At 52.3% G+C, this 27,189-nt stretch overlaps 1 protein-coding gene across 2 annotated transcripts in view; it reads left to right on the top strand.

The window, feature by feature from the left end:
- FRMD4A (FERM domain containing 4A) overlaps positions 1 to 27,189 on the top strand; it is a 311,284-nt gene that overhangs the window by 267,850 nt on the left and 16,245 nt on the right. For both annotated transcript variants that reach the window (XM_039239976.1, XM_039239977.1), the window contains exons 15-22: positions 7,031 to 7,164; positions 11,929 to 12,051; positions 15,060 to 15,288; positions 17,797 to 17,853; positions 20,166 to 20,403; positions 21,316 to 21,483; positions 23,404 to 24,266; positions 25,845 to 25,941. In XM_039239976.1, coding sequence (XP_039095907.1) covers positions 7,031 to 7,164; positions 11,929 to 12,051; positions 15,060 to 15,288; positions 17,797 to 17,853; positions 20,166 to 20,403; positions 21,316 to 21,483; positions 23,404 to 24,266; positions 25,845 to 25,941 — 1,909 coding nt within the window. The remainder of the gene's footprint in view (positions 1 to 7,030; positions 7,165 to 11,928; positions 12,052 to 15,059; positions 15,289 to 17,796; positions 17,854 to 20,165; positions 20,404 to 21,315; positions 21,484 to 23,403; positions 24,267 to 25,844; positions 25,942 to 27,189) is intronic.

The following is a 27,189-nucleotide window of genomic DNA, read 5'->3' as shown; positions in this document are numbered from 1 at the left end:
ATTTTTATTAGATACTGCTAATTTTTGTAATTAACTGTTCAGCCCCCCCGACCTCGTTGTATTTGTCCTCTCCTATTCTCAAAAGTGCCACTGAGCGGTGAAACAGCCACCCAGTAGAAGTATCACAGAGATCCCTCTCTGCCACCCAACGTGCTTCCATCTCACTACTGTTCAAGTGAACTACTTTATTTTGTAATTTCTGAGCCCAATGAGAAGTTGTCCAGGCATGCGTTTTTCACATTAAAAATCCCATTTAATTCTCAGAGACAAGCGTCCAGAGATCACACATTTATCTCGAGAAGTCTACAGGGTGACATTATTTCCCGTGGCCTCTCAGGGCCTCATCCATGTAAGGAACCCCGAACTGAGGACTCCTAAGGAAAATGCCTGCCTCTTCATCATGAGGGAGACCTCAGACCCATCCCTCACAATTTCCTCCTGAGGTGTCTGCGAAAGCTTTTCCGTGCAGCTTTTACAGACCGGCTGGGAGTATGCTTCTCCATTTTCTTTTCCCTTGAAGACTGAAACAAGACAGACGGTCATTTCATTCCCTTCCTTTTAGGACAACAGATTTCTTTCTTCCTGGGGGGACTGTTTGTTTCAAATTTCCCCTGTTTTCAGAGAGGAAAGCACCCCCTCTGTCTCCCGAGATCAGTGGGCCCTTGGTCCGGATTCCATCTGTGCAAAAACAGATGAGCCACAGTTCCTGACAACATGCCCTTCATGGGATGCTTACTCACATCCGGTGCTGAGGGGCCCAGGGGCTTCGGAAAGATGGGAGCGAATCCTGCATCACAGCTGAATGAGGATATCCTTGCATGTGTTTGCCGGCTGGAGGGGAGCCCGTGTTCCCCGCCCCCACATCCTGCCCCAGGCACCCAGCTGCCCACGACTGAGGTCCAGAGTTCCCCGGCTGGAAAGTAAGAAAGTGATGGAGGCTGTTCATTCATGCCCCACGGGCAGGTTTTCCCACATCTGTGCCGACACCGTCTACAGCGCCGGTACCATGGTATCAGTGGCTCTCTCAGAAGCTTCCCAGCTAAGCACCAAAAGCCACTTTCTGGCCTTGAACGCATCAGTCAAACTCTCTGGCTGTGGCTGGATGGATAGGAATGGTCCTCTGTGAGGTCCTGTTTTTTTTTTCCCTTTCCCCCACCAAAATTAATCTCTAAAATATTAATGACCTTTTTCTATCAAAATTGTTTGGTTTCAGACTGAAACATGATAATAGCCAAGGAGTGTCTGGGTAGCTCAGTCGGTAGAGCATCTGACTTCGGCTCAGATCATGATCTTGCCGTTCATGGGTCTGAGCCCCACTTTGGGCTCTGTGCTGACAGCTCAGAGCCTGCAGTCTGCTTCTGATTCTGTGTCTCCCTCTCTCTCTGCCCCTCCCCTACTTGCACACTCGTGCGTGCTCTCCCTCCCTCTCTCTCTCAAAAATAAACATTTAAAACAATAATGAATAGCCCAAACTGAAAGATTGTTTTTCAGTTTAGTATCCTGCAAACAGCTGCTGAGCAATAACCAGGGAGGTCCCCCAGAGCAGTGATCTGATTCTCTGCTTCCTGGCAGTGGGGCATGGGAGCGTGTCAGCTGATCGTCAGCTCTCCAGGTGAATTACCTGGTTGGCCCCTAGGTGAGGGTTCCCCCCTATATGCTGTTCCCTCTCCCCTTTAGGTGCCATTGTTCATCTCCTGCCTCTTCCTCATAGGCAGCTTCTCAGGAGGGCCAGGCCTCAGGTGACATTGCCTTACCTGTCTCCTCCCCCTGCCCCGTTGCTCACGGACCCTGGTCTTCAAGGGCTGGTCTGAGGAACCCCTTGGTCCCTTCTCCCCCCGCCCCTTCCTTCGTCCTACATTTTAATCCGCGCTGGCTGTGGAAAGAGTCCAGGTGTGAAAGGCCGATAGGATTGCACGCCACACAGTTGTTTTTACTTCGGCAGCCCAGCAGCGACCAAGACAGAAAGTCCTGCTCCCGAACTGTTTCCATTCTGGGCGTGAAATGGACAAAACAGAGCTGCCCGACTGGAACACCAGCGCTGCCTCCCTAGGTCCTAGCGACCTCTTCGGCGCCAACAGGGATCATGTTTTCATGGGGATTACATGAACCGTAGCACAGGGGAAGCTTCTGTCAAGAGTCTGTGAAAAGCCGATTCCTCCGTGATCCCCTCCCCGCCCCACCCATACCACCGAGCATCCTGATGGCACAGGGTGGGGGCACCGGGTACCGTCCATCCGCCTTCCACACCTGCTGTCTACCTGCTAACCGGTCTTCCTCTTGTACGTTTTGGGGCTCCCTGTGATTGGCATGCCAACTGTCTATAGAGACCAGGGACACTAGAACGAAAACGATTAACACTCATGTAGCATCTCCTGTGTTCTGAGCTCTCTTAGCGTCTCTGAGGCATGCCCTCCTTAGTCGCCCCCAACTTTTGAAGAAGGTCCTCTTTCCGTTCCTGTGTGTTAGGGGAGGATTCGAAGGCTGAGCTGGCTCGTATCACGTTGCCAAGTCCCTGCAGCTAGTGCATCGCAGAGCTGGGACTCAAGCCCAGACCTGCTGACTAAACCACTGGTTTGCAGACTCCTGTCTCAGGAGGCTGTGTGCCTGTGTGTGTTTCCCAAAGAACATTCACCTCCCCCCTTCCAGAAGCGTGGTGCTGCTGAAAACATTGGGCAATAGAGTATTAAGGAATTACTTGTATCTTTCAGAAACACGCCCATCACCTCCACTTTCACTTTGGCTCCCGCACGGATTCATCATGTGCGTGGACAGCCCTTTCCAAGTAGCACTTGGCTACTGTTGGGTCGACCTATAAATTTTGAAATCTTGCTTTTCTTGGATGGTTCCATCCATCCTTCTGCTTCCTTAAGCCCAGAGACTGCTCAGAATAACTGCTTCCCTCCAAATGTAAACCCTTGTGCTTTGGTCTGTTGATAAGATGGAGAGGTAAACCCTTTCAGTGGTGGTTGATTATTAGACGTTCCCTTCTAGTAACTGGGAGTGGGTAGAGTTGGCGGGCTGCGTGTCTTATCTGAAGGTGGGGCTGGTCAAGAGGAGGGAAGTTGACGCTGCTTGTGAAATTACTTTTCTAAAAATCGCAGAAAGGACTGCAGGAGGCAAGAGGGAGGTACCTAAGTAAGCTGTTCACTAAGTAATAAATTCTCCAAGTTTGGAGGCATCTTGGAGGTTGGTTAATTGGATCTTCTGGATGGGGACATGATGGCTCCAAGAGGTTAGTGACCCCAAGATCTTACACCATTTCGTAGCAGATACTTGATGGAAACCCAGGTCCTTCCTTGTCTATCACTGCTCCTCTGAAAGCAGATTTACTTCTTTTTAACTTTTAAGAGACGAAACTAACAACCTTAGAGTGATCCTGCATGTGCAAAGGCACATAGGTGTTCAAATAACCAGAAATGGCTAAACCATAGCAACTGAGAACTTGGGTACCTTTCACCAAGCCCAGGTGCCGATTTGAAATGATTTCTCCATCTTCTAGAATCATTTTTTATTCATGAGCCTTTCAGTTGTAAGAGTCCTGTTGACCTCCTAAGGCCCTTACCTGATTGAATTTCTTCCTGGAGTCATTCTTCATCACTTGAGGAGAATAAGAGTGAATTCATGTCTCCCCATTCAAGGCGTTCTTGCTGGCCTTCCTTGTACATGTCCCCCATGACAGGGAATGCCCGAGGGCACATGTGGAGGTGGTAAGAAGCCCCCTCAGCATCAAAGGGACTTGAGGTCTCCTTCTCCTGATGCCCCTGAGCTTCCCCTCTGTGGAACTGTTACTAGGGTACCCTTGCCACTGGGCACTGGGCCACCTCTTCCTATGATCGCCATGTTTACCTGGTTTCAGGTAACGGCCCCATAGGCTCTGAACCCTTCCCCAAGGATTTCCTTTAAAGAAACATGCACTGGGAACCTCTCTTCAAATGCACAAAACAGATGAATACAGAGCTGCCCTGGCTCAAGGAGCCTGGAGTGGGGCCCCTGCACCCTTGAATCTCCTTGGCCTCGTTCCCACCCTCATGCACAGCGGCTCCAGAAACACAACTTGCAGACTCAGGGGCTCAAGAAACAGTTTGAAAAGACTGCCTTTGTATACTGAATTGCAGAGTGAGGTCTTTTCTTGAGCAGCAAGGAGGAGGTAGTTTCAATGGTTTCTTTCTTTCTAGTTCTACTGTGTGTTTCACTCCTGTTCAATCTACCCTTGATCTTGAGGGCTTGCCAGTTCCAGGCACTGCGATACGTGCTGTGTGTGCATGATCTCATTTACTCTTTTCAACAGATGAAGGAGGCTAGGTCGTTTGCCCAAGGTCGCACAACTCATGAGTGGTTTGGAGTTCATCAAAACCAGATCTGTTTTACTCTCTACTTACCCTAGATTTGTTGCATGGCCAGGGCAGGCCAGCTGAGTTACTTTGTAAAACTTCTACTTGGAATATTCCTCATAAGGCAATTTCCAGAAAAGTAGGAAACAGAGCCAGCCAGTGTTGATGGTTTCAGATAAAGATGAGGGCCTCTTGAGCCATCCACTCTGTCTTATGTGGGTTTGGTATTTAGACTAATTATTATAAGTAATAATAATAGAAGTGGCACTCACGAGCCCTGTAATCAGCACCAAAGCTTAGAGACGAGATCATCCCAAAGTGTTGTACTTTGCCTCCCAGAGTTGAATGTTCCTGTGGTTTCTGCCAGCTTTGAACACAGTGAATCCTTAGACTTGATAAATCACCATTTCCTATTGAGAGGTTAGGCAGGGGTAAAAGGGAAAACAATGAATGTTTCACTAGAGCTAGAAATCCTTTAATCAGATTGGGTCCAGGTTTCCCCAGGCCTGTTTTTTAAACCTGAAGTCTGACTTCTTCCCAATGTTACTTCACATCGTTGCTCACACTTTAGATGATGGAACAGAGAGAAGCCCGTTAAATGTTCCCGTGTCTTCCATTTTGATTGGTGACTGTCACCACGAGAACCAGATTAAGACGCGAAGCCACTGAGCTCTGCTCCCTTGGATGGGTGTACCCTAGAGATAGCCGAGCCCTGATAAGCACAGGGTAATTGACTTGCAGAGGGAAGAAAACCAGAGTCCTATCAGCAGGGGAGCCTGCAGTATTGTGTCTGATGTGTTGCTTGAGTATCACAGCTTCATGTCTGACAACCATGAGGAAACGGGAGCCTTAGTAAGATTCAAGCTTTTGTGTGGGTTTCCCATTGAATTTGGCATCCTGCAACTGAGCATGATGAAATCTGGGGAAGAGCTGCAAAAATAAAAGTTTGGAAGGCAGGTTCTAGAATTTCTAGGTACTCCCAGGTACTAGTTTTCTTCACCAGGATGAACTACACTTTAATTATAGTATCCAAGTTTATGGCTGATGGCTTTTATGTGTGTGTGTGCTCAAGTTTCTATTTATTAGCTACAATGGAGGCATAAAGGTGGTACATTCCTGCAGTGACAGATAGCCTCTATTTCAAGCTAAGATGGGGTCGGAGAGAAAAAGTAAAAAGCCCAAGTTGGAGTCAAAATGTACTTAGCCATTAAGACGTCTTGAGTATTAGAGTTATAGGAATCTACTCTACCTGCATGGTAATTGAAGGAATACTGGGTTTCTTGCTCAAAGACTTAGTAAGAAAGAATAGTATATTTAGAGGGATGATTTGAGTATAGCAGAGCTTTGTGATGCGGAGGCGTAAAAGACCTTTCTAGACTTAGGATTCTGAGATGCTTTCTTTACTATTGGAAGAGACAGACAGTTGAGTCTAGTCATTGCAATCACATTGTTCTCACATCTGTCATCTGATCTCTGAATTACCCCCAAATGTTCCGTATAGAAATACATTTCCTATCCACTTCTCCCCCAAAACTCCCATTGGTACTGATCTCAATGGTTGTCTTGTTTAATTCTTGGGACACTGACATCTTGATGTCAAGCCTCCAATCCATGACCATGGTATACTTCTTCAGTGTTCCTCAATGGGGTAGAGTTTCTCTGTAGAGATCTTGCACATCTTTCACTAGATGTATCCCTAGGTATTTGGGATTTGCTCTTGGAAACCGCTTATCAACATCCAAGCCCTTTGAACACACACCTGATAACACCCTCCATCACTTATGGGCATGAGAAGCAAAGTAATTATGACCTTCTTCTCTCCCAGGGCATCAGTGGGCCTTGTCGAAACCCATCAAGGTAGAAATGTAGAATAGCTTCACTGATGGAAACCCACTTCAGGATCCAAAGACTGCAGCCCAGAAAGTGGGGTTTTTTTGTTTTTTGGGTTTTTTTTTGGTCCAACCTAAATTCCTCCAGTTGGCGTTCTAACTTATTTTCCTTTCAAGTTTGGTTCACAGTTTGTCTTCCACCAAGATTTCATATCTAGCAGTCTGCTGCTTGAATCATCATGCAGATATTTCCACCCTGTGTGGTAAAATGCATATAATTTTCATCAGGAGGGAATTGGCTCATGATCCAGTATTGCTTTAAAAAATATATTAAGGAAAATCAAATTTTATTTTCGAAAACTATGGGCTGAGATAAAAAGGGCAAAAGAAAATGCCTAACAGTGACTATCTCTGGGGGACTTGTTTATGGACTGTTTTTATACATGTCTCGATTTTCAATTTTTATGACAAACATGCAGCATCTTTGAACTTTTTAAAGGGAAAAAGGGAAATTAAAACTATGTATTAAAATGACTGTTTGAATTCCCCCCTTCATTGTGTAAAGCCTATTCAAAATGTGCTGGTGAAAGTAAGACAGGTATGCCATGTATCTTAAGATAATCAAGAAAGAGAAACTTCTTTTTCAGGCATGTAAATTTCCCTGCCAGTCCTCTGGGCCGCTATAAACTCCACCAAGGACCGAGAATTGGCTCCTCGTGCCTGGGACTGGGCATCACCTGTTTGATGTCCCCCCTCCCATGATTCCCCGGGCGAGACCCACTTCCCCTGTGTGGGCTCCAGCGAGGCTCTCTGCAGTCCAGACGGGCGTCCCCCTTTCGCTGCCTTAGTGACCCCACTGTTCATTGACAGGTTCGCAGGAATCCGATAGCTCTCAGTCGGCCAAGAAAGACATGCTTGCCGCCTTGAAGTCCAGGCAGGAAGCTCTGGAAGAAACGCTCCGCCAGCGGCTGGAGGAACTGAAGAAACTCTGCCTTCGAGAAGCTGTAAGCAGTTCACGTTTTGTGCATGTGTATCCCTCTCTGTCCTCACGTAGTTAAAAAAAAGAAAAACTGGGCGGGCACACAGAGAGCGTAAGTGGCCTTAATGAAACACTGGGACTGCAATTACCGTGACTCTGCCCAAATCCTAAAGGGGACCCCACTGGAGACCCAATGACCATAATGGCAGTCCCTTATAAGTCCACAGCGCTCCACAGTTTTCAAGGAGGCTCCTCCCGTGAAAGTGCCTCACTGGATAGACTGGCTTGCCACCGTCTTCCTATAGTTTTGTGCCTGAGTTTCTTGCCATGGTGGCTTTTGTCGCTCTTGATTGTATTTCACATTTGTCTTGGGAAACCCTATTGAGAGTCCTCAATGGGGATCAACAAGGAAACCTAGGTTTCACCTGTTCTATAATCCCCTTCAAAGCTCATAATCTGGTGTTTCTTTCACTTTTTCTTTAAATGAAGTCTTAGCCTGGTGAGACTTTTCAGTTGTGTGCAAAGCAATGCTCCCTCAAGCCCTGCATACACCGGGCTTGCGTTTCCTTGGGATTTAGACGCTGTGGCCTGCCACGGTGTGTTTGCTTGAACATCCACTTCTGTCTTCTCCTGTTCATTCCATGACTGTTAGCATGTATGAAAAGTTGATATTTAAAAAAAATAAATAACATTTATTTATTTTTGAGAGATAGAGTTAGACCATGAGTTGGGGCTGGGGGCCAGAGAGAGGGAGTCACAGAATCCGAAGCAGGCTTCGGGCTCTGAGCCTGACACGGAGCTTGAACCCACGAACCGTGAGATCATGACCTGAGCCAAAGTCGGACACTTAACCGACTGAGCCACCCAGGCACCGCAGAAAAGTTGATTTTTTTTAATGCAACACCCATTACTCTGCATAGGGGATGTACACACACACATGACCACATGCTCACACGTGGATGTGACGGGGTGGATGCCCTCAGGAGAACAGCCGTGCTCTGCCTAACCTTACAAAGAGCTCTGTTGGTCAAACAATTCGGAATGGGAAGCAAAAGAGGTTCCTGAGCTGAGTTGAAGAGTGTACTCCCCTCCCTCCCAGCCCCAGTGCCTTGTCGCAGGAAGAATGAAACAAGGGGCTATAGGATGAGATTGCATCACATTTCGACTTGGCTTAATTGGGCTCTTGGTTGATTTAAACTCGAGCCTGTGCAAAGCAGACCCACATGAGCACAAATCCACTGCAGAGCTTCGAAAAGCAGGGGATCTGCTCCGTCATGCTCTTCAGATTGGCAACTTTTTTTTATAGAGACTGTGCTGAAAGCAGTGAACAGTTAGGCGCTTGGGTGTCTGCATTTAATAATTGGTAAAGCCTTGTTGTGTTTTTAGTAAAGGAAACGTCCCTAAACCCAGCAGGGAACCAGCGTCCGAAAATTGGAGAAGCATGTCAGGGCAAGGGCAGCGTGCATCATGAAGGTCTCACCGTCTCTCTTAAAGGAAAAGCAACATAAGGGAAACCAAGCTCCCGCTCCTTAGACTGGTGACCCCCAGACAACAACCTGGGCAGAAGGAAGAACCTCTCAGGACACAGACTGCTTCTGTGCTTGCTCAGTCTCCTGACTGCCCCTCAGCGAAGGGGCCGAGGGGCAGGAGAACTTTCTCGGTAGCTGTCCTGCTCCTTGTCAGTGTCACAGGCGTCACGCATCCTCAGCTCCATCTCCAGGACCTCTGCTTGTCCCCCGGGGAACCAGGCGGCCCGGATGCAGCGCGTTGCGGCAGGATGTGAGCAGCAGAAGCCCAGAGCCACCAGGCGGAGCCCGTCCACGACAGCTCCGGGGCTCCGCCCGTCCAAGCGCCCGCCCCACGCGGCTCTGGGTACATGAGACAGCAGATTAAATATGGAGAAGGAAGGGCTGGACTCAGACGCCTTCAAGGGGACGGTGGAAAACCAGTAGCCTCACTTTTGAATCCAGTTTGTTTCAAAACTACAGACGCTTTGGGGTTATGTGTCAATGGCCAGGTTAACGTTTCCCTCCTTTTTATAAGTTTCAAGTCAAAACAAAACAAAAAACCCAAAGTCCTAAGGATGTAAAACCCCCAGTGTATTGTGCTGTTTATAGATGGGCTTTCAGGGAAGCAGACAAAAATGCTGCAGAATAGACACAAAACTACTTTGGAGACATTTGAACTACACGTTTTAGAAGCCAGGGAAGAAAACTGCAGACTGTTTCCTTCTCGGTAGCTGCTGTTCTGTTCTGAGATGCTTACAGCGAGGAGTTAAAAGTCATTTCCAGTTCATTTCCTGGTTGTCTGAACACAGAAGGAAAGAGACCCAAGAGAGGAAGGCGGCTGTGCTTATACCTGCTGTTTGCACGCACGCGCGCGCGCGCACACACACACACACACACAACCAGTATACCTATGCACACCCTAGTGCGTGCACACACACACCCTAGTCTCACACCCCAGTGCGCTCACACCCAGTGCATGCGCATGCACCAGTACCCACACACACATACACACACACCCTACTCACACCAGTGCACATATGCACACCCCAGCTCACACATACATACTACCCAGTGTATGTACACATATACCCCCATACACACACCCCAGTGCATGCACACACACAGCCTAGTGCATACACACACATATAGCAGTGGGGAAAGGCTAGATCACTCCTCCTATTAGAAGGTGGGTCCGGGCACCTGGGTGGCTCAGTCGGTTGAGCATCTGATTTTGGCTCAGGTCATGATCTCATGGTTTGTGGGTTCAAGCCCTGCTTCGGGCTGTGTGCCAACTTCTCAAAGCCTGGAGCATGCTTCAGATTCTGTATCTCCCTCTCTCTCTGCCCCTCCCCTGCTCGAGGTCTGTCTGTCTGTCTGTCTCTCTCTCTCTCTCTCTCTCTCTCTGTCTTTCTCAAAAGAAACATTTTTTTAAAGCTTTAAAAAAAGAAGGTTGGTCAACACCTGGGGTCCCATGTTTGGGGCTTTCCCACCCGCTGGACACACGTACTGGGTCGCCTGGCACAAAAGCCATTTGTGTGGTTGGACAGCCAAGCTCTTCCTTGTCAGAGCAGCCCCTGGAGTCTGTGCCATGTAGACCTTGACTGAGGACTGGAAACCCAGGGCTGGGCTTTGCCTGGAAGTGACCACGTGCCAGTGGAGACACACAGTAGCTGTCCCACGTCCCTTTGGTCCCTGGAAGTGACCCTGTGCCGGTAGACATGCACAGTGGCTGTCCCATGTCCCTCTGGCCACTGGAAGTGACCCTGTGCAAGTGAAGCCATGGCTTCACCTGTGGGCTAGCTAGCCACTGACTCAAATTTGACCTTTGTTCCCGGACATGATCCCAACTGTGGAGCCCAGTTCTAATCCTGAGTCATCCACAGACCTCAGAGTCGGCCAGGATCATTGTCACTGTGGAGATCTGTCCACTCAATTCACCGTCCTCAAACTCACACAATTTCTAGAGCCAAAAACATACAACAGATCTTCTTTAATGCCCTTGTCAATAATAGGGATTAAATTTTCAGTTTCTTCTGAAACTCCTAGTTGCTTGTTTTGGTTTTGGATTTTTGGTTATTTGTTTTTTTGGGGGGTTTTCGTTTTATTTTTAGAGAGAATGTGAGCAGGGGAGATACAGGGGGCCAGGGAGAGAGAGAGCGAGAGAATCCCAAAGCAGAACCTGATGCTGGTCTTGATCCCATGATGCTGGGATCATGACCTAAGCCAAAGTCAAGAGTTGGACGCTCAGCCAACGGAGCCACACAGGCGCCCCTGAAACTTGTAATTTAAGAACAAAGTTTACTTAATTTGAGAGCAAATCCCAAGCAGACTCTGCATTGCCCACGCAGAGCCCAACATGGGGCTCAATCCCATGAACGGTGAGATCACGACCCGAGCTGGAATCAAGAGCCAGGCTCTCCACTGACTGAGCTTCCCAGGCACCATCTGCGTGCTGTGTTGTATAAGCTCAGCCCCGCTTCTTGAGTGTCTAACCTGAGTGGAAAAATTATTATTTATATTCGGTTTCTAATGTATGTACTATGCACTTTTCTTGGATTTGCCATATAGATTGCATTCCTCCTAAGAAAACTCATTTGAAAGACATAATTTTTTTATGTTTGTTTTTGAAAGAAAGAGCATGAGCAGGGGAGAGGCAGAGAGAGAGGGGGAGACACAGAATCCAAAGCAGGCTCCAGGCTCTGAGCTGTCAGCACAGAGCCTGACGCAGGGCTCAGACTCACAAACCACACGATCTTGATCTGAGCCAAAGTCAAACGCTTAACCAACTGAGCCACCCAAGCACCCCAGCCCTGAAAGACCTTTTAAACTTAAAAACTTGCAAGGGAATATTTGAGGCAGTGGAAAGAGCCCCAGAAACCAGAAAGCCCAGAGCTGTCGTGTTGGCTGAGCTCCATCCTTAGTGTGCAGCTCCATCTGATACATGGTAGATATGGGGAATGCTGGGGAAATTCACAAAGGAAAGAGATTCGGATTTTCTCACGAAAGCCAGTGGCAGTTTTATTTACCCCAAAGAAACGGACTTTGGGAAGAAGTTTCCAAAGCACATCTGTTCTGTAAAGAAAGGACCTGCTCTCACAGTTTTCCTGAGACATGAACTTGCATTTCAGGAGCTCTTAGGTGCGTTGCTGAAGGCGACAGTTTCAAATCTATGCACGAAATCTATGCGCCTAAGTGTGCACGTGAGCACACGTGCATCCCAGAACCCAGGCACGCGCCTTCCTCTGATTGCTCTTCTCTCTCGTGCCCTTGCACGTACGCAGGAGCTGACCGGCAAACTGCCCGTCGAATACCCCTTGGACCCAGGGGAGGAGCCACCCATCGTTCGCAGAAGAATCGGGACAGCCTTCAAACTGGATGAACAGAAAATCCTGCCCAAAGGAGAGGTGCGTCCTTCTTTACGTTGTTGGATTCTGTCACGTAAGTCATATTTCTCCCTTGTGTTAGGGCTTCCGAGATTTCTGTAACCGTTTCTTCATTCTGCCCGCTGCCGAGCGCCATTCCCCTTGCCTTTGGAGTTTCGTACCCTTTAAGCTAGCTGGGTAGTCATTGTGGGGCTTCTCTTGCTAGGATCAGTCCACTTGCGTCAGTGAGCATTTTGATTTCTGCGGAAGTTGCGTGTCTAACGTGATAGGCCTGTCACAAGGGGCTACGTTAAGCTTGGGGATCAGCCCAGCAGCGCATACGTGGACCTGTCTTTTTAATGACCTCCTGACTCTTAGCCCAGCTTAATGTGGAAGAAAACCCCCAGAGAAGCAAACAGGTGCAGGCATGCTTTTGGGGTTGGGGGGAGGAGGGAAGGGGGGGGATGTGGAAAGAGCAGCTCCTGCTCCTGGTCACCTTAACTTCACCTTGCTGCTAAAAGTGCTGCCAGACTTTCAGCAACATGCTGGGCCCTCGTGATGTCATTCTTCCGCTTTGGGAGGACCCACTAAAACTTTGCTCTTTTATCCTATTTGGCGCTAAACATTGGTCGGGGGGCTGGGGCTGGAGAGTTCAGGCCTGGGGAAATAAGGGGGACTGAGTCTCTCTCCAGTTCACGAGCTATCCAGCCTCAGACCAAGAGAGATTCAAGGCCCGGCAAACCTTTAGGCGTCAAGGTCACGTCCAGGAATTGTCTTCCCTGACTTATTCTGAATGAGGCCACTGATTAAAATGCCGTTGAGCAGAGGGCTTAAACGAACAGGCATCAAAGCCCATGGGGAAGGGAGTACCGTGTATGTGTTTAAATGTACAGTCCCTCAGAAGCGATTGGGAGAAGCTCACATTCTCGCGTCACACCCACAGCGGGTGAGTGTGAGGATGAATCCAGAGGGCACGCAAATGTCCCGCAGCCAGCAGCAAGGGATCCATCTGAGTATGGCGCTGGCAGGGCCCAGGGGACTGCTGCCCACACCAGAGGCTTCATCCACATCAAAAGCCGCTCTTGTAGAATATGAACCTCCTAATCCTTACATCTCAGAGCTAGTGTGTGAGAAACACTTCACTTGCTACTGAACACCTGCTCTATCATGCTCAGCACCCAAGAGTTGCTCTGAACAGAGAGGCAGTGGCTGTGGACGGGGACTGGATTTTATCGGGGTCAGAACAGCGTGAGGGTGGGTGGGACTTAGGAGACCATCTGGTGGGGTCTTTGGCAAATCTGGCCGTCCACAGGATTGCCCGAGGAGCTGCCATTCCCTTCCGCCGGGCGGACGCCTGGCACTAAAAGTCTAAGAGCAGACCCCACCATAGCGAGCGCCCCGTTGTTCTTCTTCACACTGTCCGGGAGGAGCGGACTGCCCTTCCCCGAGAGGTCCGTGTTCACCCCTGTCTTCCTTACCTGTCCCTGCATACGTCAGTCTGAATTAGTGAAAGGAAGTACCCACGAGTTGGCATCAACATGCAGTTATTCTAGCAAGAGCTCTTCCATCCCCAGCTCCGTCCTGCCTCTATTTCTCCTGGGAACATACTTGACTCCCTGTTCACACAGCAGGCGGCCTGGTGCTCGTCTCTGCTGAAGGGGCGAGCGTCCGTCCTGGGCTCCCACACTGGGGCGGGTCTCGGGCCAGGGCTCTCCCAACCCGCACAGAACAACCTTTGTGCTTGGTGACTGGTTTGTGTCAAGACCCCGGGCCAGACTCCACCTCCATAGCCTTCTCCCTCGGGTGGGGGTGGGGGGTGAAGCGGGTGTAGCCGGCGCTGGAAGGAACCGGAGGGAGTTTATCATCTCCTGCACAGTTCTGTGTAATCTTCACCTCCTCCTCCCATCAGGCTGAAGGCGTCTAAAGGAAATGAATCCAGTCTGTGTCTTGATGGAGGCTCGGGGCCTGGTGCGTGCTGCCCCGAGGCAAGGCTTTTGTCTCCTGCCCTTAATCTGGACGATGCGTCCATTCCGACAAACGTGGTGATGGGTTCCCACGTGATTAGGTTGATTAGGTTGATTAGGTCTGTTCTTGTCAGATCTTTGCAAGGCTGTGGATCGCCCGGGGCAAGGTGCTTGTGTGGCCTCCCCTGCCTCACTGGCAGGTACCCGGAAGGTACTGGAAGACCCTCTGAGGGAGCCGCAGAGAGTCAGGCGGTGGCTAGCCCACCTTCCCTGTTCAGCCGCTGAGGCCTCTGGGCTGTTTTCTGGCAGCCACAGCCTCCTTGCTCTGCTTGAGGGCGTATTCATCCATCTGCTCCTTCAGACCCAAATACGGGGTGCAGGCCGGAGGCAGGTGCCCCGGGGAAGGAGGGAGGGTGCCGCCGAACAGTCCCAGGAGTCGCAGCCAGGCTCCCGTGCCCTCCCGTCCACACCCCACAGCCTAGAGCCGCTGCGGCTGGCAGGTATGGGTGAGGACTGCGGGAGCCGGGGGTGGGGTGGGGGGCTTGCAGCAGGGAGCGGGGGAGCGCGGTGTGTCCCAGCACAAAGGGCTCACAGTGTGAGAGACAGAGGGCATGAGTGGGAGAACGGGGTGTCACACACGTGTGAGCTCCTGCTGGCGAACACCGCACCCCCCGGCCCGGGATCGTGAGAAGCGCCAACCACAGAGGCTCTGATTTTCCACGAGGCCGTGGTGTCTGTGAACCCTGCCGTGCAGACGGCTGCAGTAGAGCCAGGTGGCCCCCCAGCCTGCAGTGGGGGGCCTCTGCTTCTCAGTGATGCCACCAGTGTAGCGACCGACACTTGTCTCCTAAACATAACAGGGGCCAGGAGTCTCCGAAGTGGGGGTGCCCGGGGCGCTGGCCGCCAGAGATTTTAGAAGGGCCGTTGCGGGCACAGGCAAGGTTGGGGCGAGGCGCTGGGCGTGCTGATTTCCTAGCGTGCTTTTCTCCCAAGGAGTGGGGCTCGCTGGCCTGGGGGCGGGGGCGGGGAGGCGGTGTCCCCTGCCCCGCGTCCCACCGAGGGTAAGCCCGTCTCTCCCTCCCACAGGAGGCTGAGCTGGAACGCCTGGAACGGGAATTTGCCATTCAATCCCAGATCACAGAGGCCGCCCGCCGCCTCGCCAGCGACCCCAACGTCAGCAAAAAGCTGAAGAAACAAAGGAAAACCTCTTATCTGAATGCACTGAGGAAGCTGCAGGAGATCGAAAATGCCATCAACGAGAACCGCATCAAGTCTGGGAAGAAACCCACGCAGAGGGCTTCGCTGATCATCGCCGGTCAGTGCTAACGAGGCCCGCTCGGGAGCCAGAGCTGGCTCCCGGCGTGGCCTATGCAGGGTGTTTCACACCCCGTGCCTTAGTTTTCTTTGTCCATAAAGTGAAGCTAATGTAATAAGGCCTGGGACCAGATAGGGGCCACACATGAAGGGGATCCCATACACTGAGCTGCCGGGACCCCTGTCCGCTGCGGGTCTCTGAGCCTGTGCGGCCGCGAGCCACACGCTCTCCTTGGCCCTCATCGGGGGCTGGGCCCCGCTAACCTGCCTGCCCCGCTTCCACCACCCGTGTCTGGAAGGAAGGAGGGTGGCTGGCGTACGCTGCAAGCCAGCACCCACGCCAAGCCTCTGTCCTCTTCAGACGGGCTGTCCCCGAGAGCCCCCCAAGCTGAACCCCGGGGCTGGGCCGCCCCCTCTCCTTGTGTAGGGCCCTGAGCTCCAGTGAGGAGGGGTTAGAAGTTTGGGTGGTTCTGCTTGGCAGATGCTAGAAGGAAATACCCCCAGTCCACCCACAACCAAGTCCCCCAAACTGTTTTAATCCTTCTTTCCCATGTCAGCAAAGTCTTTGAAACTCACGTCATGTATTCCTGCACGGTTCACGCACGTTGAAAATACTTGTCCGGGAAGATAGAAAGTGGGATGGAAGTGACCAGGCGCTGGAGGGGGAGGCGGAATGGAGAGTTAGGGTTTCACGGGTACAGGTTTTTGCTTGGAAAAATGACAAAGTTCTAGGCATGGATGATGGTGATGCCGCTGATCTGTACAGCTAGTAATGGTTAAAACGGTACATTTTACGTTGTGTATGTTTTACCACAATTACATATGGATAAGTCAAAAGCATTTGTATGTATAACATATATAAAGTATAATCGTTAAGTGGCACCGGGGTGGCTCAGTCGGTTAAGCGTCGTCCGACTTTCGCTTAGGTCATGATCTCGCAGTTTGTGGGTTCGAACCCTGCGTCAGGCTCTGTGCTGACAGCCAGCTCAGAGCCTGGAGCCTGCTTTAGATTCTGTGTCTCCCTCTCTCTCTCTGACCCTCCCCTGCTCACGCTGTCTCTCTCCCTTTTAGAAATAAATAAAAACAAAAAAATTTTTTTTTAAGAAAAACAAGAGACCGTAAAAAATCCTTCTAGAACTTTGGAGTACCCATCTTTCCCCATCCTGCCATCTTGTCCTTGGCCAAGACTGTTACTTGCTTGCCCATTTTTAACAGCTGCAGTCAGGCAGCCTTTCTCTGTCTGATGCCTTGTGGGGACTCTCTTGGAGAGTCCCAGCTCTGCAGAAACATCCAGCACGGGCACCAGAGCCAAGTTTGGGTGGGGCACCACAGGGGCAGAGCTGTCCCTGGCCGGCCCCGGAAGAGCCCGGTTTCCCGGCCCGCCCGGCACGGGCCATCCTGCGAGTGGCAGGAGCCATGCTTACACAAGTGTCCGTCCTGGCCGCAGGCGGTCCCATCCAGATCTGCAGCCACTGTTTTTAACTCCTCAAGAACATACCCCCATTATTGTGCTGCTGCCTCAAAACGTTTCTGCCACCCTTGAATTAGAGGAATAATTACAGCTCTTAGTCCCTGAGTCTGGTGTTTTATTTCCATTTAAAAAAAAATTTTTTTAACATTTTTATTTTTGAGAGCACGAGAGAGTGTGAGTGGGGGAGGGCAGTCAGACGGGGAGACAGAGAATCCCAAGCAGGCACCAGGTTCTGAGCTGTCAGCACAGAGCCCAATGCGGGGCTTGAACCCACGAACCACGAAATCATGACCTGAGCCAAAGTCAGACGCTTAATCAACTGAGCCATCCAGGCGCTCCTGGTGTTTTGTTTCAAGAGCTAAAACCCTGAACCTGGAACTTCAGACTGGGATCTTGGCTCGTTTTGAACAGAGTGACTCCAGACAACCCACTCCTCCTGGGGGGACTCAGTTTCCCCGGATATTACGGGAGGGAGGATTATTTTACTGGCTCCCTCTTGGGCACATTCTCATGGTTCACTAGTATCTATAAAAATAAGCTTTGATGAGACAGAAGCTGTATTTAGCAGCTTGTATTCGCCACTAATGACTCGAGAAGTTTATGGAGAAGACCTTTATTGCCATGAGACCAAAGCCAGGCTCTTAACCTAGTTTCACATGTATCGAATACATAGCCGTTTGCTGCCTTTGGGTCGGTTGAAACATGTCCCGAGAGTGGGCCGGGACAATGTGTGGCTTAACCAGGCCGGGCGGCCTTTATCCGGGATATTAAACAGCTGAGCACGGTCAGGGCCTGTGAAATGAGAGTGCAGATACACAAAGCCTGGTGCATCGCAGCGTCAGGAGCGAGGGACGAGCTAATGACACACCCCAGGGACCGTCAAAGGAAACGCCAGCCAGCATTTCAATTGTGTTCCATGTGTTCTCTCTGGGTAGAAAGAGGAGGATGTGGGCTGGCCCCAAACGTCTGGTTTTTACAGATCGGGCTTTGTCTCAGGGATGTGCCCCACTCATCGACCCTTGTCTTTTGTCTTCTCAGATGGAAACATTGCCAGTGAAGATAGTTCCCTGTCAGATGCCCTTGTGCTAGAGGACGGTAGGTGCTCCATTTCCTGCCTCAGAACCCGGACCCAGTGCGGCGGGGATTGAGCCGTGTGTAGCCCGGCACAGCCCGGTGGAAAGGCCAGAGCCAGGCGGAGGGGCCCGCAGGTGCCCTGGCAGTCCCCGGTCCCCAGCCCCCACCCATTTGTCTGGGAGTGGGGTGGGCACCACGTCAGCCCAGGTCTGTTAGAACTTCCGTACTTCCCATGGCCCAGAGATCGGAGGCGAGGTCCCTGCACGGTGTTCTGTTTTATAGTTGCCAAAACCACGTTTTAAAAAAATTTTTTTTAGCGTTTACTTTTGAGAGGGCACGCATGCACGACGAGGGGAAGGGCAGAGAGAGGGAGATAGCGCGTCGGAAGCTGACTGCACAGAGCCCGACGCGGGACTCGAACTCATGGAACCGTGAGATCATGACTGAGCTGAAGTCAGATGCTTAACCAACTGAGCCACCCAGGCGCCCCACGTTTTTAACTAAACACCATGTGCACTTTCCTTTTGAGTATTCATAGTTTCTGGAGGAAAGTATGGCCTTGGGTTGGATCACAAGTCAAAGATCGAAGCCCGCTAGCAAAGCCTGGGAGTAGCAAGAGGGAAAAACCCCTCCATACCTTCCTAAGAAATCACGAAAACCAAAGAGAAGGTGTCCCTTTAGATGCCTGGTCAGGCCTTAAAATTATCTTACTATTTGCCACTGACCTCAGAAAACCCAGCGGTTTATCAGCATATCTTGGGAAATTCTTAAAACAACAGAACTGATCCCTCGCGACCATCCCAGCATCGCACACAGGGGTAGAAAGAATTCCAGGCGCGGGAGCTGCTCTGAGAATGTGCCTGTGGGTTTAAACCAAAACTTGGGAGGCCGGGACATTGACGGTATGGAAATCTATTAAGTGGCAGTTAATTTTTTTTTGTCCTTTAGAAAAACCTCAGGTGGGCAGTGTAAGTGGCTGTTGAGACAGAAAAACCTTAAAAGGTCCGCCCAGCACATGGTCCTGATGTAATTGGAGGATAAAAGTAATTGCTATTGATGTGGGGAAAGGCTGGCAGGTTATCTAGCCAATGGTCTGGGCCCTGCTGTTAGCCGTCAGGTCGTGATATTTTTATTGTCAGCATCGTTTCGAGGGTGGGGAGGAAGCCAGGCTGCGGGCGAGCAGGGAGAGGGGTTCTGAGTATGAGCGACCCGGTTAGTGACATTCCCTTGTCACAGAAGAGTCGGAGGAGGTACATGTTGTAGTTAGCTTATGTGGCTGCATCATGTGCGATCAGTTTCCTCTCGTGTTCCAGACCCCCAAAGGGGCATCATTGCCTCACTTGGACCCCCATTCCCGGGGGGCCCCCCATTGCCCCTTCCAGGGGCTCTTTGCTTTACTGATTTGAGGGGGTGGGCGCATAGTAGATGCCGGGTTTCAAGGTTGGGGGCTATGGTAAGGATACGAATTGGAAATGGAGTGGGGGGCCAAGTGAAAGGTGATTGCAGCTTTCGGGGTTTGCTTCTGTGTATTTTTTTCCCTTCAGACTCTGCCTTCTGCCTTCACAATGAGACCTGAATTTTTCCTCCCCCCAAACCCTCTGCTCACTGCTGTTCCCGCACCCCCCGGTTCACGCAGATTATCTTCCTTAATCCCTGCTTCATCCCTCTCTTGCCCACTCTGAACCCTGATGGGTGACTAGCTCTCAGGATTTTCATCCTGACAGCTCCGTGCTTGGGAAGTTCCAGAGGCTTCCTGTGGCTTTCAGACCAAATCCCCACTCCTCAGCCTGGAATGAAAGAAAAGCAGAGAGAGTAGATGCCTAGAGCCACCAGCAGATAATTACACACAACATACATAATTTTCTTTCATTTTTTTCTAACAAGTATTTATTGAGCATCATTCCAGGCACTGAGGTGCTAGAAACGAACACAGCAGAGCCCTCATGGAGCTGAAACGCCCCCATAGCAAATTAGACCCTTACCGTCTATTGACTGAAAACTTGACAACATGATAATGGCTATGATTTGCTGTTTGGTGTGAAGCAATCATTTTCTGTTGGGATTTAATGGTATTCAGGCTTCACTCCATCTGTAGCTGATCCGAAGTGAAACTTCTCTCCCCCTTGAAGGCTGCTCGAAGTTTAGGTTTGCTTCGTTCTGGTTTGACTTATCTTGGCAACTTGAGAAGCCATGGGGTGTGCTCACTGAGTGGACAGACACCTGTCTGGATTGTGGGGGTTGCTGGGGCGGGGGTTGGGGGTGGGGATGGGTGGGTCTGTCTGGGTCGGTGGGAGGGACCCTTGCTCAGTTCGTCTCTCTCCATCTCTGTGCAGAAGACTCTCAGGTCACCAGCACACTGTCCCCCTTACAGTCTCCTCACAAGGGACTCCCTCCTCGACCACCGTCACACAACAGGCCCCCTCCTCCCCAGTCCCTGGAGGGACTCCGGCAGATGCACTATCACGGCAGTGACTACGACAAGTCCCCCATAAAGCCCAAAATGTGGAGCGAGTCCTCCTTAGATGAGCCTTACGAGAAGGTCAAGAAACGTTCCTCCCACGGCCATTCCAGGTGAGCTGGGTCGGGGAGATCACATGAGGTCGCAGGGAAAAACAGAGGGCTGTCCCAAATAGCACCCACAAATTGCAGAATCTCCACCAGCTTCCTTCTCCCTCCTGGGGTGGCCTTATGACAGTGCTGCGCTCACAGCGCCCTCTGCTGCTGACCCTGTCAAGGTGCAGCTCGGTCATGCCAAAGGGAATGGGGGCTTGGGGCTCACAGTGTCTGGGCAGATGGTCTTGATATTGTGAAATGAATGAGGAAGCCTTAGGCAGCAGTGCTCTGAAAAGGCAAGAGAGAGTCTAGTCGTAGGAATTCCAAAGCAGGTCAGGACCCTACACCATCGTCCGGCAAAATTCCGGGGCCCGACAGCTGTAATCTTAGCTGCGTGCATTATCAGCTCCTTACTCTGCTGATACTGCAGAGAGATTTTTGGAAGGCATTTTGGTCTGTTTCTCTGTTTTTCTCATTTCCTTTAATTACACCCTTTAAAGCTCCCAGTGGCTGCCCAGACAGGTAAATATTTGTCTGCTGGAAAACAGAAACGGTGGTTGAGGGCAGGGACTTCACGGAACAGTCCGCTCCCTGTTATGCACAGGGCTGATGAGGGTTTGGTTTGGTTTTGTTTTTTAAGATTTTATTTATTAAGTAATCTACACCCACCAGGGGGGTTTGAACTCACAACCCTGAGCTCAAGAGTCGCATGCTCTCCTGCCTGAGCCGGCCAGGCGCCCCCACCAGGGTCTTGGTTTCACTCTGTGGTGAGGGTCCAGGCCGAAGACCCCCACCCACTCCTGGGGCAAAGGCTGAGAGGCCAAATAGGAATCTGAGGGGTGGGGTGGGGCGTCCCAGGCGCACTCTCCTGCTCCCCGGGACGAGGTGTGGTTGTGTGTGGCCGTGACCAGCCCGGTCTCTGGTTTGCAGCAGTCACAAGCGGTTCCCCAGCACGGGGAGCTGCGCGGAAGCCGGCGGCGGCAGCGGCTCCCTGCAGAACAGCCCCGTCCGCAGCCTCCCTCACTGGAACTCACAGTCCAGCATGCCGTCCACCCCAGACCTGCGGGTCCGGAGTCCCCACTATGTTCATTCCACGAGGTAAGTATCCCAGGCCTTTGGGCCACAGACCTCCCTTGGTTAATCCTGGGCATTGCCAGCCCCAGACCGGCCCACAGAACCAGTGAACTAGGGTCAGGCCTGAGCCAGGGAGGTAGGTTCTCGCTCCTGTGAAGCGGGGTGAAAACTCCAGGCCGGCAGTGGTGAGCCCACGTCAGCTCTAAGATGCATTCGTATCCCAGTGTCTTGTCCACTGGGCAGCAGGAGTCACCTGGAGAATCCCCAGGCTTCTGGAAACAGTGGGCATGCAGAGAGTTTCCAATTTTTAAATTCTTTTTAAGTTCATTTAAGCAATCTCAACACCCAACGTGGGGCTCGAACTCCGGCCCCCAAGATTGAGAGCCACATGCTCTACCTACTGCGCCAGCCAGACACCCCATGGAGGAAGCTTTCCTAATCCAAATGGAGGCAGGAAGGGCTGGCCAGATGAGCAGGGATCATGCTGGAAAGAGCATCACCTCGCCCTGATGGGGGGTGATCTTTATTCTGTAGTCTTCCTGTGTCTTCCTGCGGAGGCCGCAGTTTATCCTTGACTTTTTAATGCCCCAGGGTGTAAATTCGCTCGAGAGCAAAAGGAACTGGCAAAAGTGAAGCAGTGACTCACACCTTCATTTTCTGAAACGAGGCAAAACCAAAGCCATCATTTCATTTGATCAAAACCTGATTGCATAGGGACAGTGCCCCAAAGGATGGATTTGTATTGGATAAGTTTGAGCTCTCCAGGCGCGAGAGTGTCTGATTGATTCTTCCAAGTCACAGATAGTTACCGCGTGCCTGTATGCACCAGGTGCCACCGCAGGGGGTAGAGCAGTGGACAAAACAGACCACACCCCAGCTCTCGGTGGACTGACGTCTTTGTAGGGGAGAGTGGCAAGAAAGAAAAATGTATGTCACGTGGTGATAGGCACTTAGAAGAAAAATGAACCAGACGGGGGGCTACATAGTGAAAGGAAAGACTATCTGTTAAGTGAAGCATCAGGAAAGTTCTCTCTAATAAGGTGACGTCAGAGTAGAGACCTGAATGGATGGCTTAGCAGGTTCTGAGGCTGTGTCTGGGAACAGCGACGTCAAAGTCCCAGGGGCAGGCCTGCACTTAGCATGTTCCCTGGGGGCTAGTGTGGCGAGAGCAGGTGGCGGAGAGGGTGGGGCCAGAGAGGAAAGTGAGGACTAAGCCCGGGAGAGCCATGGGTGGGGACTGCACATTCTACCCTGAGTGACAGAACGGGCGCTTCCCTCTTCCGGTACTTGGCCACCCTGGATGTCACATGTGTCGTAGCATTGTCCACCCCTGTGCCATGGATGGGTGTTGAGAGTGTGGACTCAGAGGCAGAGTGGATCACAGACAGAGTGGGGGCCTGGTGAGTAAGCGTTCGCATCAGTCTTCAGCGGTGCCGTCCCAGCAGCCTTCCGTTGTACAGCCTGCGCGGACTGGAAGCGAATGGAAATCTGTTGATGTGCGTTTCCGAACAGTATTCGGTTGGAACCTGTGCAGTGCACCACAAAGATCCGCAAAGAATGGGCATTTCCTCTGATTTCACGTAATACTAGAGGAGAGATTTTCTTGGTTCTCTTAGCATCTATAGAATCTTATTCTATGGTTAAAAGCCAGGCTCTTAGCGTATGTTTTCAGAGGCCACCTTTCTGTGCGCGCCGCCCTCTGTCCCGCCCCCTCGCATGATGGAGCGTCCAGTCCAGACATCCGCGGTCCCTCCCGCAGCTTGCAGTCACCCGGCAGCCCTGCGCCTACCCAGCTCTTGTAGATGCGGTTCGCTGGCGGCTCCGGGCGGCGGGTTCTCCCCTTGCCTGGGTCCCACGATCGATCGCAGAGCCTGCGCCCGCCCCGTCCCCCCAGGCGCGCCCCACCCCGGGCTTCCCACACACCCACCCGCCGTCTCCCCGCAGGTCGGTGGACCTCAGCCCCACGCGGCTGCACAGCCTCGCCCTGCACTTTAGGCACCGGAGCTCCAGCTTGGAGTCCCAGGGCAAGCTCCTGGGCTCGGAGAACGACACGGGGAGCCCCGACTTCTACACCCCGCGGACTCGTAGCAGCAACGGCTCCGACCCCATGGACGACTGCTCGTCCTGCACCAGCCACTCGAGCTCGGAGCACTACTACCCGGCGCAGATGAACGCCAACTACTCCACGCTGGCCGAGGACTCGCCGTCGAAGGCGCGCGCGCGGCAGCGGCAGCGGCAGCGGGCGGCGGGCGCGCTGGGGGCCGCGAACTCGGGCAGCATGCCCAACCTGGCGGCGCGCGGCGGCGGCGCGCACGGCGTCTACCTGCACAGCCAGAGCCAGCCCAGCTCGCAGTACCGCATCAAGGAGTACCCGCTGTACGTGGAGGGCGGCGCCACGCCGGTGGTGGTGCGCAGCCTGGAGAGCGACCAGGAGGGCCACTACAGCGTCAAGGCGCAGTTCAAGACGTCCAACTCGTACACGGCGGGCGGCCTCTTCAGGGAGAGCTGGCGCGGCGGCGACGAGGGCGACGCGGGCCGCCTGACGCCGTCGCGCTCGCAGATCCTGCGGACTCCGTCGCTGGGCCGCGAGGGCGCCCCCGACAAGGGCGCGGGCCGCGCCGCCGTCTCGGACGAGCTGCGCCAGTGGTACCAGCGCTCCACGGCCTCGCACAAGGAGCACAGCCGCCTGTCGCACACCAGCTCCACCTCCTCGGACAGCGGCTCCCAGTACAGCACCTCCTCCCAGAGCACCTTCGTGGCGCACAGCAGGGTCACCAGGATGCCCCAGATGTGCAAGGCCACGTCAGGTGAGGGGGGCACGGGGGGGGGGGGCGGCGCGTTTCCAGGGCCTCCGGCCTTTCTGAGGTTAATTCTAGAAACCTGGCTGTCAGAGGGTGAGACTGGGGGCCTTCCGGTCCTCTCCTTCACGCCCTCCCGTTCCAGCCCAGGCTTTGCCCGTGACAGAGATCGCAAAGCCAGTGGGGTAGCACCTCCGACCTTCCCCAGCGCGCGGGCCAGGACGTGCCCCCCACTTCAGCATCCTAGGTAGGGACGCAGACATTCTCTCCCGCCACTTGTAAGGACAGACATCAGAGAAGCTCCGTGCACACGTGACTCAGGGTTTGTTCCAGTCTAAAGTGCACCTTTCCCCTGGTGAAGAGACCCTAGTAAGTTACAGACCCGAGTGACCCCTTCCAGAGGGACGCTTATTGCAACCATGGCCTTGGGTCCTGGAGCCCTGGGGGACTTGGCCACTCCTCCTGGTGACTGACTGGTGGTGGGGGGAGGGGGAGCTGCTCTTGCGGCCCCCTCTCAGGGGTGTTAGGAGGTGACCATAAGAATTTTTATAAAAAGCTTTCAATACCACAGTACTGCATCTCAAAGCTTTCGTAACCTACTTAAGAGCTCCCTCTTCTTCTTGTACTAAGAGCACGGAGCGGTGCCAGAATGTAAAAAAGCAAAGGCTACTTTCCCTTCCCGGTTCCTCTGTGGGGAAGAGCAGCGGTGACAGCCACCCCCAGTGCTCAGCAGTGACCCGCAGGGCTCTCAGCAGGCACAGAGGGGGGCCGTGCGCCCGAGGTCCTGCTCAGACTGACCCTAGGGAAAGAAAGGGGAGGAAGGTGAGACATCATAAAATGATTTTTAAAAATAGAAGAATAGAATGAGAGTGATCACACAGAAGGGACTCCAAGTCAGGACCTGACTTGTGATGGGAAAGAGTGAAGTAAAGGTAAGGACCAGAGGGAAGGACGGACAGAAAATGGGGTTCACCTTTGGGAAGGGGAGGGGGATTCTTGGGCCTTCCAGTGAATCGGACAACGAGGAGGCTCCAGGCCTCAGGGCTCCCGCCTTCTGTCCCCTGTGTCCCCAAATGACATATTCCAGAGAGGAGAACACAAGTGATTCAGGCAGTCACGAAAGAAACCATGGACTCTGAAGGTCCTAGAGCCTTCTCCATGTTCCTCCTCTATCTATACAATAAGCCCCGTGACACTTGGCCGGGACTTCCCAGGAGGATTTCGAGAAAGAACGAATGAATGCACTGCTCGCATCACTGAAAGCCCCTGAGCCTCTCTCACTGTTGGCAGCGGCGGCAATGGTCTCCTGGGAACATGACTGTTTCCCTTCTATCAAAACTGTAGCACTTGCCTAGTGATTAGGCAACTCCTTGGGGACATATTTTAGATGAGAAATTCTAAGCAGCTGTTTCTGAAGTTTACTAGTGAAAAAGATACTTTGGAGAAAACAGAATCGGCCAAAAGTCGGGGTGAGGAGGTGGGGATGTCCCCCACCGTGACCCTGCCCCGGGCTCCCCTCCGGCATCTCTGGAGAGAAGCTCCTTCATGGGTCTTACCCCTCCACCGACCCCTGTCCCCTCTCCACAGCTGCCTTACCTCAAAGCCAGAGAAGCTCAACACCGTCGAGTGAAATTGGAGCGACGCCCCCAAGCAGTCCCCACCACATCCTAACCTGGCAGACTGGGTGAGTCCCCTGTTCAGACCTTCTGCCCCCTTCTTCCAGGCTCTAGAACGGTCGGCTTTCCTCACCAGTTAGGAAGAATGTCATAAATACCAGATCCTAGTTGACAGAAGGGTTTACCACCGAAAACATGAGCGTCTGTTCCTGGGAAACCCCTTTCTTCCTGTAGAAGCTGCATGAACGCTCTTACCTACTCTCTGGCTCCTTTCCATCCCTGTCCCTTTAGACAGGGCAGTTCTCTGGGCTCTCTTTCCACCCCGGCTGTGGCCTCAGGGACGTGGGGAAGGTAGGTGCCTGAAGTCAAACTGGATTTTGGGCAGAATTCCAGGCGGCATTTGATTTGCATTCAGATTCTATCAGGCGGACTTCAGGGGTCGGCGCAGGAAGGGGAGAGGGGATTTGAGCTTCACTTGCTTCTCAGTATCCCCTCCCCCCTTCCTCCCTGTCCTGGAATCGGGATGTGTCTGGAGGAAGAGGGCAGGAGGCTCTGAGCGCATCGCTGTCGCGGCCCCAGCTGCCAGTTCTTAACCAACAAACCCAGGGGATCAGGGGCAGGTCCCGTGAGGGCTGTCAGAGGTGACCCACAGCAGAGGAGTGGAACCAACATGCCCTTCCCTTTACAGCTTCAGATGTAGGCATAGAGCATGTGGTCTCGTGGACTGTTAGATGTTCTGACCCCTGCGGTCCAGCAGGTACACGTAAACCACTTTCCTCACAACTCCTGCCTCTCCTGTTGCTCCTGAAGTGTCCCCTCTAACTGGGGGTTACGTTCTGTCGCGCCTGCTGGGTCAAGGCGTGAGGGATCCCTTGTTCCGGCTCTATTCAGTTTCTGGTTTGCTGGAGCTTCTGTGGGGAAGCCTGGAAAAAGTTGACAGCTGTCTGTGAGTTGAATGATCAGAAATTGGCTCCACTGACTGCATTTTGGGCTCCCGTGCCTGGCAGACATTTTTGTCCCTGTAAAGTAATCTGGCGACATTTTAACCCAGGTTTGTGGGGCTTTAGTATTTGACGGAAGAGAAGGGGAGCTGAGTGCTTGCGGGGCACTCAGAGGGAGCTCTTTCTAACATAAATAAGTTTTGTATCTTCCTCACTGCAACCCTGCAAGGGAAAGATCCGGATCTTCCAGTGGTTATAGATGAGGCTCAGAGAAACTAAGTGCCCCGCCCAGGGTCCCCCAGCTGAATGAGGCTGCGTCCTCTGACCTCCAGAGTCTTGTCTTTTTCCACTGGCCAGTGGTTCTGAGTGCCGGCA

The sequence above is a fragment of the Hyaena hyaena genome, unplaced genomic scaffold (genome assembly GCF_003009895.1).
Source record: "Hyaena hyaena isolate Hyena2069 unplaced genomic scaffold, ASM300989v1 scaffold_165, whole genome shotgun sequence".
NCBI lineage: Eukaryota > Metazoa > Chordata > Mammalia > Carnivora > Hyaenidae > Hyaena > Hyaena hyaena.
Note: the sequence above shows the minus strand (reverse complement) of the source record. Positions and strands in the feature narration are given on the sequence as shown.